General features: G+C 37.9%; 1 protein-coding gene across 9 annotated transcripts in view; it reads right to left on the bottom strand.

Moving 5' to 3' along the window:
* The window catches only part of kcnt1b (potassium sodium-activated channel subfamily T member 1b), a 94762-nt gene that overhangs the window by 20908 nt on the left and 56925 nt on the right, over nucleotides 1–16929 (bottom strand). For all 9 annotated transcript variants that reach the window (XM_053228764.1, XM_026931317.3, XM_026931322.3 and 6 more), the window contains 11 exons: nucleotides 14382–14430; nucleotides 14137–14196; nucleotides 12370–12444; nucleotides 11861–11944; nucleotides 9682–9776; nucleotides 8375–8555; nucleotides 8089–8253; nucleotides 6524–6660; nucleotides 2320–2383; nucleotides 1213–1321; nucleotides 879–987 (listed from right to left, as the gene is read on the bottom strand). In XM_053228764.1, the coding sequence (XP_053084739.1) occupies nucleotides 879–987; nucleotides 1213–1321; nucleotides 2320–2383; nucleotides 6524–6660; nucleotides 8089–8253; nucleotides 8375–8555; nucleotides 9682–9776; nucleotides 11861–11944; nucleotides 12370–12444; nucleotides 14137–14196; nucleotides 14382–14430 (1128 nt within the window). The remainder of the gene's footprint in view (nucleotides 1–878; nucleotides 988–1212; nucleotides 1322–2319; nucleotides 2384–6523; nucleotides 6661–8088; nucleotides 8254–8374; nucleotides 8556–9681; nucleotides 9777–11860; nucleotides 11945–12369; nucleotides 12445–14136; nucleotides 14197–14381; nucleotides 14431–16929) is intronic.

Below are 16929 nucleotides of genomic sequence, written 5' to 3'. Positions count from 1 at the left end.
GAAAACTTAAAGGAACAGCTTTACCTCTGACTGTTACAAAGCACTGACACTGGAGACTCCTTTCTCACAGAAAATGTTAAGCTGAAAACCTCACCATATAGACAGTTACTGTTAAAAACGAATGTAACAGGGTGACATAGCAGCAAGCTATAGCAGAGGATGCTATAAATATTAATAACATTCTTTTAATATCAATGCCTCACTGTTCGTATGTTTTTTTGTTCATTTTTATGTTCATTTATTTATGATCAGTGGTTTTAAACTCATCACCACTTTCAGCATATTCTTGCTAAATGCCTGCTCAGGAACCTCAGCCGAGTAATCAGCTGAAACCTCCCATATAATTGCTTGTTAGGGACCCAGAGAGGTAAAGTATTATCAGGACGAACATCGTTATGCTCCATCACAAGTTTTAATCAAATCTAATGAGCTTGTAGGAGGTCATTATTTGTCAGGCAGTTCTTTCAAGGTATGGATGAAATCTATATATAATCAGCTCTTATATAAGAAGAATAGGAGACATTCCACAGCACTACGACTTTGTTCTGTGCTGCTGCATACACACCAAAATCCCCAGTGTGCTATTATTCCTCACAGTGGACAAGTGTCCAGCTGAACTCAAACAAATGAGAAGTGTAGGTGTTAATTCAAGTACAGTGGCAGTAGACTGAGTGGACAGGAGATGAAGCTTTCCTCACTAATGGCTTTTTTCTTTGACATTAGTTCACACAAAACCCTATTCATCTTCAATTATGCAGTGCACTGAAGGTGCTTTTATCTTTTAATTAAAATGGTTGGAGGCTGAAAACATAAAGAATAAGAGAGAGAATAAAGAGTGCCTGACTTGAGGAAATTCAAATCGCTGCAGATATACTCACTGTCCTCGTGAAGTGTGGACCAGGAGGGTAACCAGTGTGGACGTGGCTGGACACACACAGTTAAGAGCCAGCATGGCGTACTTGAACTCCTCTTCACACACTACATGATCTAATACACAAATCACACACAACACTTACACATTCTTCAGTGTGTAACTGCACTCAAACATAACCTAAAGATAATAACAGCCATGATTATCAGCATCTCGCAATTGATAAATAACTCTGTATAGGGTTTTTCATCCTGCTGTGGCTGACAAATAAGATCATAAATGAAGAATCCTGCTAATACTTTAAAAAAATTACTACAATTTTGGAAGGCAGAAAAACTCACCAGCAAACTTCACATGGAATTTGTTCTCAGGTTTAAGGATCTGTACGTAGAGAGGACAGTTTGGGGCGAAGTCCTTCACTGCCCAGGCTCTTAGGATAGTCTGATGGTCCTAAAGGCCAAATGAGGACAATCCATTAGATGTCTTAATAAACACCACCTTTCCCAACATTGCATATCTTTTTCTTAAATGTTTTTTTAATCTGGGATTATTTGCTGTCTGGCAATAGGCAATATACCCTAAAGCTACTTCTTTGGATTTGGTGAGTGCCTCATAAAACCCAACAAGAGGAAGTATTCTTGCTAATTAACACATTATAAGTACAACTGGCACTGTCACGACTAGAGATGTTCCCTGGACCCTAGTTTGGAAGCACTAAAAGCAGGAGTATTCATAATGTCTCATATTAATGGTTCTACTATCATACCCTGACATTTTGGAATTTATGGATGAGTAACATACACTAATGTATATATCTTTATGCATTCAACTTAGAGATATTCCCCACATTTGACACATAGGGACTGCCGGAGAGAACCAAAAAATTGAGGGTGTGGTTGTATTTTAGTTGAATGCATGAGAAAACGCTTGTTGTCATGACAGCAATAGAATATTTGCTTGTAAGGGGGCTTAATACAACAGTTTGGCAACAGACCTGTTCAAGATTAATATCCTTAAGAACTGCACCTTGAATGTAGGTATGGCATAAGAGAGGGATATATGGAGTGTTCTAGGCTAAAACACTAATATTATTATTACAAACAGACTAATACATGAAAGCTAATTTTAAACTGGGTTATTAATGAATTGTTACAAATAGGCTAACACCTGGAGGCTCATACTGCTAGGTTTATACAGAATTTTTACAAATAGGCTAATACAGGAAACATAACAAATATGCAGGCTAACATAATTCTGTTTTCTTTTCCAACATAATGTTAGAAGAAGAACTACCAAACCAAGAAACAGAAATCCTGACCATATCCATCACAGTACCCATCCCTAGTCATGTCAGCTGTTATACCAGTCATATAGAGTATTCATTAGCAATTAGTCATAGTGTAGGAGTGTGTGTGTGTGTGTGTGGTAATAATGAGAAGTGTGATTACAGCTGCGGTGCGGTCCACTTCATTCCTGCTACTGAGGATAAAGCAGGCTTCTGCATCATCCATCCTACAGAAACACAACATGAGCATTATCACACTCACTAATATACACATTCAAGTAAAGAATAAAATACTCATCACCTTCATTATTACATGCATTCATGAAAACAATAAAAGAGCGGGGAGTGCTTTCATAGGTCAAAAAAATAACTAAACGGCCGGGTGCTGAGTTCTTTTCCCATACCAACACATACCGGAGTGTTCTATTCCTTTTTATACCACAGTAGTTTGCCGATGATTTGAAATGTACTTTTTATCCATTTATACTCACTCACTCAGGCACTCACTTTATCTTGAGCAGGTTTGTGGTGGATGAAGCAGGACTACACACTGAATGGGACGCCAGTCCATTGCAGGTCATCATGCACACACATTCACACAATCATTCACAACACAACTAGACGCAAATTATCTCAGCCAATCTGCCCACTGGCACGTTTTTGGAAGAAGGAGGAAAACGGAGAACCCATAGAAAACCCATGCGGACAGACAGTAACCTGATGCCAGGATCGGTTTGTCATTTTACAGAGAAATGTCTCCCCAGAAGACTCTGCCTTGTCAGAAAACCTAAAATAACAGCTTGATCTCTTACTATTACAACGTACTAACACTGGAGACTTAGAAATCTCACAAAAACCTTCACCATATCAGCAATTGCATGTTTTTACATCATTAATGTGGAGCATCTGCCATTCAAGTCATTGTATAAGTTGTGTCTGTAGGAAGAATAACCCATTAGAACAAGCACATTCATATTAATCTGGGATTTGCCTTGTGGAAAGAACTACTGTCTGAGCTGTGTTGTTATAGAAAATGAATTAACACCTTCTGACCAATCAGATTCGAGAAATCAACAGCACTGTGGTATAATCATTATTAATCTGATCAGATAGTATTTACTAATAATCAGAGTCATTCAGTATCACTATCTGCTCATAATGTGAAAATCTTGATCAAGATCAATCACATAAGAGTGCCTGAGAAAACTGATAAAAATGTAACACGCTACAGAGAGTGCATTTCACACTCATTTTATGTCCCGAGGGCTGGGAGGAATCGGCGTGACACAGCTGTACACTCTGCTGCATCCTATTTAATGCAGTGGCTGTCAGAAAGAGGGGCATTACCAAGATTAATTGTGATTGAAAAGACAAGCTCCAGCAACATCATTCTCACTTCACCCAGAAGGACAGTGATAAGATCCGTGTATATTTGCTACCAGCCCAGATGTAATGTATTGATCTTACTGAGCAAAGGTTTCTTACTTTCTAAAACACACAGCATGCATGTCAATGGGAATTCTTCATGCTCAGATCAAGGAAATGGCTTTTGGGCTTTGGGGAAAGGGTACGTCTATTACAGAAATACAATTACTTCATGGGCTCAGTGAAACATGTGAAATAAACCTATCCACAGACTCACATGTTTTGACACTAATTCTCCATTGTTCTCATTACATTTAACCTGTAAGAGTATTTGTATCCTTTAGTTCTTCCATTTTGTTTTAAAGTCCTGCATGTGCCAATTTGATTCAGAGTTTTGTTATGTAGATTTTTTTACTAGTCATTTGTTTTCCTTTGCCAAGTTTTCAAGTCTGTTTCAAATTGTATGTTCTTTGATTTTCTTAATAAACACTACAAACAGATCCAGGGAATAGCTGCCAGTACTTGAAAAAATATTGTAGCAAAGCTGAAAAAAAAGGGAATAGTTCATTGGCACAAGTATTCTAAACGCTACCCAGTGTGGGTGCTATAGCAAAAGGTTTATCCAATCACATGCATTTATGTAAATGATTTAGCTGAAGGCAGCTCATCAGATCAGAAACTAGCTATAGGGCTAGCACCATTAGTTCAGAAAGGGGAGAGGTTTCACAGACTTTTATAGATTTTTCATTTCATTTGCATACCTTTCAATTCTCATGGTTTACCCGGTTTTCCCGTGAGACTCTTTCTCATGAGACTTCTTTTTTTTTGCCTTTGTTGCAGTGTCATGGTAGTGAATGCAAATCTCACATTTTTTTCACTCAAAGCATACCAATAAAAAGGTTCTTTCTGTTTAATACTGCGATAGCAACACTCAGCTCAGTAACGTACTTCGCTTCACTCTGCGTAAGTGGCCGATTCCATCTACTGAGTTAAAGCTCATTTTGGGCTCAGACTAAACCTCCAACAATGGATGCTAATGAGCAACTAGTGGCTAAACAGTCCAGGTACACACCAAAATTTTCTGCTGTATGGAGTGTTAAGTTTGACTGGATAGAGAAGTCAAAACTGGAGAAACAATAACCATCCATCCATCCATATCCTACACAGGGTCATGGGGAGCCTGGAGCCTATCCCAGGGCACTCAGAGCACAAGGCGGGGTACACTCTGGATGGGGTGCCAACCCATTGCAGGGCACAATCGCATAAACACTCACACACCATTCACACACTACGGACAATTTAGAGATACCAATCAGCCTACAATGCATGTCTTTGGACTGGGGGAGGAAAGTGAAGTACCTGGAGGAAACCCCCAAAGCACGGGAGAACATGCAAACTCTGGGCACACAGGGCGGAGGTGGAAATCGAACCCCTTAACAACTAAGCCACCATGTCAACATCAACCATCTCCATACATGTTTCCTTCACACTTAGGTTGACCTCTCTGGTCTGACAAGTAAACAGGTGACATGGCTTGTTTGAAAAAGGTCAACTACAAAAACAGAATGTCTAAAGATGATTGTCATCTGAGATGTCTCATCTGTGTAGAGGCTATGGCGCTCTAGTGGTCACGTGAAGCACTGCTACAAAACAAAACATAACCACTTCAAATTATCTTATTTATAGCCATAAAATAATCATTAATGGTTGAGCATTAAATGGTAGCCATTGTCACCATTCAGCATATGAGGTGCTTATGTGGACTTTTGCAAGCAAGGAAATCTAAGCAGCTGGACTTTTAAAAACTCAAATACCTCTGATCTATGGCAACAGATAAAAGTCTGGCTTGGTAGACTGGACAAGGAATGAACAGAACATTAGCTGATGAGGTTAGCTACTATATTTTATTCAGTATATAGAAATACATTATATTTTGTGGACACCTGACCATCACACCCATACGTGGTTCTTCCCCAAACTGTTGCCACAAAGTTTGAAGCACACAATTGTATAGGATGTTATTGTATGTGGTAGCATTACCACATGGTAGATTTCCCTTAACTGGAACTAAGGGGTCCAAACCTGGTTCAGCATGACAATGCCCCTGTGGACAGTGAGGTCCATGAAGACATGGTTTGCTAAAGTTGGAGTGGAAGAACTCCTGCACTACATTAAGTAATAGTTTTTGCTACAGTTCTTGTAAAGGAACAAGAACTCTAGAGCTCTACTTGTACTAGATGTAATAGCCTTTCCAAAATTTCTGGACACAGCCCAAATCATCCATTTGCAGATACCTATTAGACTCGCTCTTTTCATTTTCCAAAGTCTCAAACTGGCACTCAGATGGAGGTCACACGTCCAGAGTTTACATAAACACCCGAATGGAAACACTGACTTTATAAACAACGTGTCCTAATCCAGCATTGCAGCTACATGAACAAAAAGCCACGCAATAGAAAGACATATATTAGCAGCAAGGCTGATGATAATTTTTAAGTGAATGCAAATACCACAGGTTTTGCATGCAAAAGCTCAGCAAGCTCTCCAAATGATCAGACCTGAGACCTTCATCATTTAGATCAAATAATACTTTAAACCAAATGACATCAGTCCATTGTTTTTTTTAATCATGAAGTTAACACTTAAGAAAATAGAGTACCTAAAATAGATGAGCCTGTCAACCATTTATATCCACCTGCATTTCAAAATCTACAAGCAAAATCTGAAGCCTAGAGCTGGGCTGAATGTTAAGTAGCCTCAAAAACAGTGATACAACATCAAAATGTACTGGATAAGCTGTGATACACACTTGCATAAAAAAAATCAAAACCAAAAATCGAAAGGTTTGTCTGTCACAAATTTGACAAAAGTGGGTTAATTTCATAAACATGTTATTTACATGGCATTGATTATATGTAAAAAGTTTCACACCAAAAATAGTTCATATGGAAAATTTGCAAAATTTGGAATATTTCATATGGAAAATAAGCAGCGAGTCTCACTTGGCTCTCATGAGGTCCTGGTCCTTCAGTGCAGAGCCCTGCAGGTAGATGACTCTCTGAGACCATAGAGGAATCTGCAGCACTCGCCGCACTTGGATGTCCATCTCTGTGGGGCAGAGGATGACCACGTAGTAATCCTGAAAAAAAAAAAAAAAAAAGGATATTTCGAGGCCTGAATTTTATATAGCATATCCTTTAAACGAGGGCACACTTTCTTTACATAATTTTTTTGATTAGTTGAGAAAGAAATTGCCATGAATTCATTCACTGAATTACTTTATTAAGTGGACAACTCAATTTAGTGACTTAAAAGTACAATAGCCTAAATGCTCACAGAACCATAACATTCAGAAAACCTAAAATTGTTAACTGGGATGATTGCAAACACAAATTCTTCTCTCATTCTGTCCAGTACAGTCACCTGCGGTATGCTGTGCTGAGAAGTCCATCATTTAATACTTCCTAATAATGTGTTTGTGTGTATTAACAAATAGGATGAACTAAAATTAGCCACCTGTTGCAACGCTCTAAGATAACTAAATTGTGAAAGCTTGTCTCTGGAGTGGCACCACCAAGGGCATGTCTCTGAACTTCTATTATATTACGTCTAATATATTTTACATCTGGGAAAGTGAATGTAGTAGCACTTCACATTACCTTCATTTTGCTAAGTAAAATATACAACTAAAGCTACAGAAACCAGCCCATGTGACAAGCAATTGTTCTCTTTTAGAATCAATCTCACATTCACAGTCACACTCTTCTCATTCTTATGGTAATGCTGATACTAAATGCTGTTCCATGCATCCACATAAATTTGGTTTTGATTAACAATTGAAAATGAACATGAATATGCCAAGTTTTGGGGGCATCTAAAAAGTTCGTTCCAAATGTGCAAACTGAACCAAACATTACATCTACAGTTATATTCACTTCACAAAAGTGGACCTTTGAATAGAAGCCATTAAATGCAGGCTGGTTAGATCCGACAGATGCAAACAAATTATGCTATAAGCACACAAGACAACTACACAATGTAAAAGTGTGCATACCACACAAGTGCAGATGAGCATCATAAATAACCTCATTTATCTGGATCCCCGATACAGAGCTCTGCTGTCTCATTGAAACACTTGCGTTAAGTGACTCGTTCTCTCCACATAAATTACACTGCTTTAAGAGCTCAGCTTGCCACAGATCAGTGTCATGCTCAAGTTTTCAGTATAATGATCCTTTCATAAAAATGGCATTAGTGAATTACATGAAAATGATGAAAAAGAGAATACAGTAGGCACGTTATATTAAATATAGCCCGAATGAAAAGTGCACAGTGAGCTTAAAAATACATATACCTGTGCTTAGAAAGATAGATGTATCATTGTTTACTCTTACAAATTCAACCATTTGAAAATTTCATTTGTACAATTCATTTATTCTAATAGCAACAGTATTATTAAGGATACACTCTCACTGCTCCCTGGTTATTTGTCATACATCACTTCCACTACACAATTTATACAAATGAATTCAAACTTGCTTGACAGCAGTGGGTTTGACTAATTTACCTGCAGTCTGGGATGCGCATAAAACTCATTGAGGAAGTCCATGAGGAGGTCAATCTTGAGTGAACTGACACAAAGCACCACATGTTTTTCAGTCTGAGCTCGATGTCTGCTGTAGTTACCGCCTGATTTCTGCCTCTCCATCCACAGATACGCTAGCTCCTCAAACTGTACAGAAAGACAGCAATAAACAGCAAATGAAGCCACAATGTCCTAATCATACTATTGTTATGGCAACTCATGAACAACTACCTAGCTTTAACTCCAACTGCATGTGAAATGGTCTTACTTGTAAAGGCAGTACCACAAGCGCCACGCATATCATGATGACCACCAGTAGCTGAGAGGGCCAGATTTTTGGTGTGACGTCTCCGTAGCCCACAGTGGAGAAGGTGACGATGCAGAAATAGAGTGAATCAAACAGGGAAAGATTCTTCCCTGCTCGCTCTAGGTGTTGAATCCCACAGGCCCTAAATATTTTTAAATGAAGCAAAACCAAAATCTCACACAATTAAAAATGATTACAGTGATAATATCAGTGGGCTGACACTTGTAATTTTAGTCAGCATTAAAAATGCAAAAACCCAAACCTTTAATATCTTCTAGAGAATGGAAAGGTAAACATATTCAGATCAAATGTTAAAATCCTATCAGTGATTAACAAATAATACTGTGCTAATGAACTGAACTCGAATAAATGAACATTACTGGTTATTATTATAAATAATAGTATTATTTATACTGATTGCGCAGTTGTCTTAAAGTCACCCTAAACATCTTTTTATTTAGAAATCCTGACACTGATTTGCGAGAATTAATTCAAGAGTGAAAATCCTCTACATTTTTTGCTGCATTTTTTTAAAGAAACTTGGAGATGAAAATGGAGAGTGTGTTAGTATTGGGCATGTGACTGCAAGTGTTATTGCATCATAAAATATAAAAGCCAATCATGTTCCAATATGCAAATGATGGCCATGAAAAACATTATTTGTCTTCTTGTTTCTTGATTTAACAGGAAAAGGGGTGGACATGTGCAGAGCTGGAGACTTTTTCTAATTTACATATTCATAGACTCTAGGTTTCTTGATGCGTGTATAAGTGTAGGCGCTTCTGTGCCTTTTTCTGTGCCTTTTCTCTAATGAAATATTCATGGAAATGTCAATCAATGTATTATTTAATAGAGAAAAAAACAATGGGTGAGTTTGCAGTCAGAGATCTGACTGTTGCAGGTGGGGGCGTGGCTTGGCGGAAGTCTACAGCATGAGGGACATGTCTGGGAGACAAGTTAATGACTAACGTGGCATGCCTGTGCCCTGTTTCCTCAATGAAAATGAAAGTGTTCTTGCTTTTTCTCTCTCTGCCTCTCTCAGTAAGCAGTGAGCTGTCCAAGAAGTGACAAGGTGAAAAGAGGGAACTTTATTTGCTTTTCTTTCATTTTATGTTACTGTCTGTGTACCATACCAAGGGTCGCGAGCAGCAATAAAAAAGCATGTGAAATCTCACCCAGGGTCTGCTGTGTGTTCTCTGCCACTGTTATACTAACACAAAGAAGTTGCTATCGGAGAGGAATGTAATGGAGAGGATTATAGCGCTTACCCGGTGAAGACCAGGCAAAGCAGCGTGCAGATGAGGATGAGCACCTGGTTAAACATGGCAGAGTGTGTGCGCTGGATGGCACGGTGAAGATCATTCTGCAGGAGAGAAACAGCTTGATCACAGTGTTCCTAATGTTGTACAACTGTTTAGCAAGAATCTGACCTTGACTATAAACACAACAATACTGACATGATCTATCTAGACCAGGAGTATTCAACTAAATTTAGAAAGGCCCAGTTATATAAAATGTCCTGCTTACAAAGGACTGGATAATTAACTAACATGACTGAATGATGACAACAGTTACCTTTTAACGCTTAACCATTGCTGAGTAGTTTATGGCTGTAAATTAGACAATTAGAAGTGGTTATGTTTATTTCGAACCAGCACTCCAAATTATCACTTTTGACTAGCAGGAAGGACTCTGAAATAGAGGAGTGTATTACTGTTTTTAAAATTACATTCAAGCTTGTTTCCAGAGTTTTTATTGTCAATATGTACACTGTATGGCCAAAAGTTTGTGGACACCTGACCATCACACTCATATGTGGTCCTTCCATAAACTTTTGCCACAAAGTTGGAAGCACAAAATTATCCAGAATGTCTTTGTATGCTGTTGTATTAAAATTTCCTTTCACTGGAACTAAGAGGCACAAACCTGTTCCTGCATGACAATTCCCCTGTGCACAAAGCAAGCACCATGAAGACATAGTATGCCAAGGTTGGTGTGGACGAACTCGAATGTCCTGCACAGAACCCTGTCCTCAACCCCACTGAACACCTTTGAGATGAACTGGAACACTGACTGCACCCCAGACCTCCTCACCCCACATCAGTGCCTCACCTCACTAATGCTCTTGTAGCTGAATGAACACAAATCCCCACAGCCACACTTCATAATCTAGTGGAAAGCTTCCCAGAAGAGTGGAGGTTATTATAACAGCAAAAATGGAATAAATCTGGAATAGTATGTTCAACAAGCACATGAGTGTTATGTTCAGGTGTCCACAAACTTTTGGCCATATAGTGTAGATGGTTCTATTTCCCTAAATGTAGACTATAAATTAGTAATTTAACCCATGATGACTTACTGCAGATGAATTAATGAACACTGTTTTTCTGATTAACAGCTTTTATTCTTTATTTTAGTAGACAACAAAAACTTTCACACTTGTGTTACATACACACCTGTTCCTTGTCCTGCAAACTTAATTTGTCTTTAAACATTCTTTTTTGACTTTTTTTAAGCAAGTCATGTTTCTGACCTCTGAAGCTTTGTTTCCCTTACTAGTCTGTGGTCTAAGCTGCCTTCAGCTAAAGAATTTACATAAATTCATGTCACTTGATGAGCCGCAACAGAAGATCTGCTACAGAAGCCGCACTGGATCATGTTTAAAAAAGTAGAGTCACTGATACATAGGCAGTTTTTCATACATTTATCGGATCTGCTACAGTATTTTTTCCACCAGTTGATGACCCCAGGTCTACACCATATCAACATCAACACAACAGAAGGTAAATGATTCATTTATAGACATTTATTTACATCTCTAATAATACATTATATTTCTTTTATGAATGCAATGGAAAACTAAGCTGCAATTTTCCTACTATAAATTATAAAACAAAATGATCACTCTTTCTTCTGACTTGAACACAATAACACATGAAACTGTAACAGTTCTCTAAGTGGTGATCCACACTTTGATAAATCTTTCAGCAGCATCTCACAGCTGTGGTGCCAAAAAAGCTCAATATTTGGCTTGTTTTTGTACGCTCTGTGCCCTAACATAATTTCATTTAAATTTAAATTACCTTTGGCTGAGATAGCAACAAACAGTTTTTCTTGACACCACTTAAACAACTCACACGCTAAGTACAATTTGTCTGGTTGATATCTGGCTTGCGCTGTTTAGCACTGTCCACAATTGTACAATTCAAAATAGTACATACTCCCTGCCAAGTTCTTCTTGGCCATTTGACCCAACCATCTGCCAGGAGAAAGGATGTTGGCACATTTTCAAATTCTGATTATTGATGACTCATTGTTAAATCACCAAGCTGCATATTATTTACAGCTTCCTGAACTGCTCTGATTGGAGATTAGACAGCAATTGTTTTTCCACCAGATATTTTTAACTGAATGCTTAGCCATTAGCTGATTTTGCTAATTACTTACGATCATGTTCTCCAGTGCCGACTTGGCAAGCCAGCAGTTAAGGAACACTGGGACAAATATGTTCCTCCATGGGGGCCAAAAGATCTGAAAGCAACAAGAAACATTTGACATAAGGATCGTGTATTATTATTATTATTATTATTATTATTATTATTATTATTGACTTTTTCATCAGTATGCAAATTAAAGAAAGCTATTTAAACAGTGCAATTTAAGAAATTTAAAAAAGTCATTCCTGAATTGGTTTTCGTTTAGTTGCACTTATTGCTGTTAAATGCATTCTATACATAATTTATATTTAAGACCTTAATCTCGCAGGTCTTGCTAGCAGGTGCAGACTTACATTCTCCACCAGCTTCACAGTAGTTACTGAATAAATCAGAGTTACTAAACAATGTTTATGCTTTAAGATAAATAAGTTGGAAGCTTAAGGCGTTAAGATATGTGGAATATCAAGAATTTTTTTTTAATCTTTTGGGTTTTATAATAACAACAAATTAGCTACTTACTGTAATTATGAATGGCACTGTATTGATCATCTCAAGGATGAAAGAAACTTGGAAAATCTGCTCAAAAATGTTTCCCTGAAACAAAATAATTAGCAAAACAATTACCCAAATAATAATTACCCGAGAACGGAATGGTCTGGTCCCTACTAATGGAAAACACTCATTCCTTCATTAGTGAAGTCCAGGCCACCATTACTGATTCATAATGTTTTTATACTGAAAAGCTAATGTCTTGTTGATTTGAAAGTCTATTACAATTTACCCCTTGAGCAGAATATTTTTCTGTTAATTAGCAAACAGGAAGAATAAAAAGAATTGCACAAAGTAAGAAACCAGGGTCATACTTCAGAGAACTATTAGAGCTGAAGCTGGCCATATGTCTCAACACTGAGGGCCAGATGCACTAAGCTGTTTGGAGTTATTTCATACATAATGAGACCTCGTGTTGTGTATGAACATGTGTTGTGTATGAAAACGGCATACAAGGCAAAAACAAAGCAGTATAGGCCAGGTGCATTGGGATATATTGGAACTATATTGAAGTTTGAGAACAGAAATCTGAGGCTACAGTGGGCACAGCTTCACCAAAACTGGGTAGTTGAAGATTGGAAAAATACTAGGTGATATGTTTCCAATCTTCAACTGTCTCTGTACACTGTAGCCTCAGATTCCTGTTCTTGGCTGACAGGAGTGGAATCCAATGTGGTCTTGTGCTGTTGCAGCCCGTCTTCCTCAATATTTGATGTTTTGTGCATTTGGAAATGCTTTTCTTCTCACCATGGTTGTAAAAAGTGTTTATTTGAGTTTCCATAGCCTTCCGGTGAGCTCGAACCAGTCTGCCCATTTCTCCTCTGACCTCACAAATCAAGAAGGTATTTCTGCCCACTGAACTTGCTGCTTACTTGATGTTTTTTGTTTTTCGCAACAATCTGTGTAAACTCTATGTCAGGTATTTCCCCCTCTAACACTCAGCACACTTAAACTGCCCATAGCACAACAGCATAAGTGTACGAACTCGAGTGGCCTGCACAGAGCTCTCGCCTCAACCTCACTAAACACCATTGGGATGAACTGGAATTTTGACTGAACCCCAGGCCTCCGCACCCAACATCAGTTCCCGACCTCACTAATGCTCTCGTGGCTGAATGAACACAAATGCCCACAGCCACGCTCCATAATCTATTGTAAAGCCTTCCTAGAAGAGTGGAGGCAATTATAAGAGCAAAGAGCAATTAAATCTGGAATGTTCAAAAAGCACATATGGGTGAGATGGTCAAGTGTCCACATACTTTTAGCCATATAGAGTACATCAGTTTCTTCACATCTAACCAAAAAAGTTAAACACAATTTAAGCTAAACAGTTTAATTGCACACTTATACAAAGCAGATTATTTAACAAGAACTTTATTAGAACTTTATTAACACATTAATTTTGGGTCTGAACTTGTATTTATATTTCAGTCCCGAGCTTTCTGACAGGTTGTCCATTTCCACCACTTTACTGCGGTTTTTAAATCATTTTAATATGCACCTCACGCAGAGCATGTAGTAGCAGATGCCATGTGCAATTTGTGTAATAAGCTACAGCCTCAGTCAACAGAATGTTAATTTCAGATATTGCAAGTGCATTTCAAGTCTTATTTGTGCTATGAGAGTATGCCTTCTGTTTGTTTGTGCTATGTGAATACGTCCATCTGGCCCTCAGAGTTCATTTGGATCAATATTATGCGAAACTGAAAAGGAAAAGGAGAACCGCAGAGACCATACCTTGTAACTGAGATATGTCAAGAGCATTGCTTCTAGGAAGCTAATTAAGGCCACTGTCACCTAGACCACAGGAAATACAGAAAAGAAGCATGTGTATAATATGAGTGTAGAATCTCTTTCATGAACCAATGAAGAGAAAACAAGAAATTGTTTTAGAACTCTTTCTGCTGTTGAAAGACTCTTTCTACCCGACTCTACCTGTAAGCAGTAAAGAAGGCAGTAGAGTAACTCAGAGAGCTGCGTACCTGTATAGCCCATACAGGAGTCTTTCTGTTCACCCAGAATATCAACTCCCTGAAGAGGAAAAAACAAATATATATAGAGGACAGGAAACCAATCAACAATTCATGACCTCAGCACTGTAAGATTCTATCTGGCATTTTGGTCAAAAATGAGTTAACCACATAAACTTTATCAGTAGGTCATACTTTATTTCCATGTAATGTCCTTTTTTGCAATGTTATGATGTAATATTTAAAAAAATCTATCCCTAAACTAACAGATACACTTCAACCTGCTAGCTAATCTTCAGCCAGGATGAATATGTAACATAGGTGGCTGTCGGCCAATCAAAATCCATGTTTTATTTACATGTTGACAATAGAGTGAGATGGTGTTTGCTGGTCTTACGATGTGTAAACACATTGCAGGTACTCAGCACAGTGTAATGCTAATACATTAGCTAACATCAGCCTTAAACGTATGCAATATGCAACAAACTGACCTTTCCAGTATAACTGGAATTAAAGGCAAATAGCAGACTTCATTTGTAAGATGTGTGTGTGTATTTTACGACTAGACTAGAATGTTTTAGAATAAAGTATTAAATTAAAAAAATCTTGAATTTCAAATGTGAAATACATTAATTTTCAAAACTCATTTAAAAGAACATATGATCATAATTTTGTCTTAATAAGCTTAAAAAATAAATATGTTTGAGACTGAGGGGTTGTTTAATGAGAAAGAGCCAGATAGAATCTTATAAAAAAAATCAAACAGTATATAAACTTACAGGTTCGATCTGTGTTTAGTCACTCTTCAAACATTGTCGCAGAATTTTGATAATGTAGATTAGAAGTAAGCATACAGTGTACGTCTAGTTGAAATATAAATGTAGCTTATGGTACTTTGGAGTTTTCTAGCTGGAATGTCAAATCTTTGATGCCCCATATCTCAAAACTGCCATTCACTCAGATAGAACCTTACAAGACTAAGGTCATGAGTTACTATAATGTATTGTTAAAAAAAAAAAAAAAAAAAGGAAAACCAAGCCATGGACTAAATTGCACAAATGGGAGCTTAGGTATTCAATACTGAGAGAGTTATGTAGCACAAAAACATTTTTGGAAGAAAACACAGGCAAAAGTCTCACGCTGTACAAGGTGACGGCATTCCCTGCTGTGATTCCAAAGCTCGCTTAAGACCCATCAGTCAGAGAATGGTAGAGTCAGGTGTGTTTTCAAATGAAAAGAGGGGGCAACACACAGCACAATCCTCACAAAGCTTAGATTAATGTGTGGATATTTCAGCTGAAATACTGTAACATACTCTATAATAAATAAAATGTAGTGTACAGTAATGTGTATGACATGCACTGAGTTGCTAGTTTATTAGGTACACCTCCCACTTTCACACTAATTGAAACTGACATTCAGATAAGATGGACATCACATGTCTGCGATGTAGGAGTGGGCAACATGGCAAAAATATTATATCATGATATATGAAGAGATATTGACAATACACAAGAGATATTGACAATACATTGCTTCGACATTTATTTATACCAAGTGCTGTTGGATACTTGATTCTGAATGAAGAAGGCATTGATTAATTTTCTATAACAGCAGCTCTAACAGTAGCAGCAGCAGGAAGCCAAATCACAGGGATATATTAAAACACTCCTTCTAAAACATTACCCCAGGGACTTGTAGCAGACCCTTCACACAATCTAAGACTAATAAAAAAGATTTATAAAAATAAGAACTCCACTGTCAGTGCTTAGTAGTACTTAGTAGTCAGGGAATGTAGCTGGTGAGGTAATAACTAACTAACCTGTCCTGTGGATGTTCCACAACAGTAAATGCTGTGGTATAAGAGGAATAAAACATTTTGGGACATGCTCTTATTGGAAAAAGATTGGAAAACCACTTTGAGGTGGTACCGTGACATTGATGATTTTCCTATAAAAGGATATTCTGTTGTGTTTTATTGCTTACTAAACATCTTAAAAATGAATTATTCAACAAACAAATGGAGGAAAAATTGAACTTTCATGCCAAAAATTATTTCAGCGTTCATTCAGCTTGTTACTCTGAGTAACATTAGAGTCAGTCAGTGTTATAAAACTACTAGTGATACTGACAATACTTCAGAAAAGTGTAACACACTTTATCAAAATATCATTATACAACAGTTACAGGGTCCCTGGAGGACTAGTGTTTGGGCCATGGTGTTCTCACCGCTGCCGCCTGGGTTCAATTCGCGGGCAGGGAACCAAAACCCCAGACACTGGGATTGCACACGACAGTGCACTCCCAGTGCCAGTCCCAAACCCGGATAAAACTGGTTAGGGTTGCATCAGGAAGGGCATCCAGTGTAAAAACTGTGCCAAATCAAATATGCGGACCAATGATTGCTGTGGCGACCCCTAACGGGAGCAGCCGAAAGAAGAAGAACAACATCATCATACAACAGTTAGTTCTGGTCCACTAATAGCTTCCACTAAGTGCCTATATTCCCTACAGCCGCACTGGGACATTTCACTATGTGTATCACTCCGCTCGTCTGTGT

This window comes from Pangasianodon hypophthalmus, chromosome 24 (genome assembly GCF_027358585.1).
Source record: "Pangasianodon hypophthalmus isolate fPanHyp1 chromosome 24, fPanHyp1.pri, whole genome shotgun sequence".
NCBI lineage: Eukaryota > Metazoa > Chordata > Actinopteri > Siluriformes > Pangasiidae > Pangasianodon > Pangasianodon hypophthalmus.
Note: the sequence above shows the minus strand (reverse complement) of the source record. Positions and strands in the feature narration are given on the sequence as shown.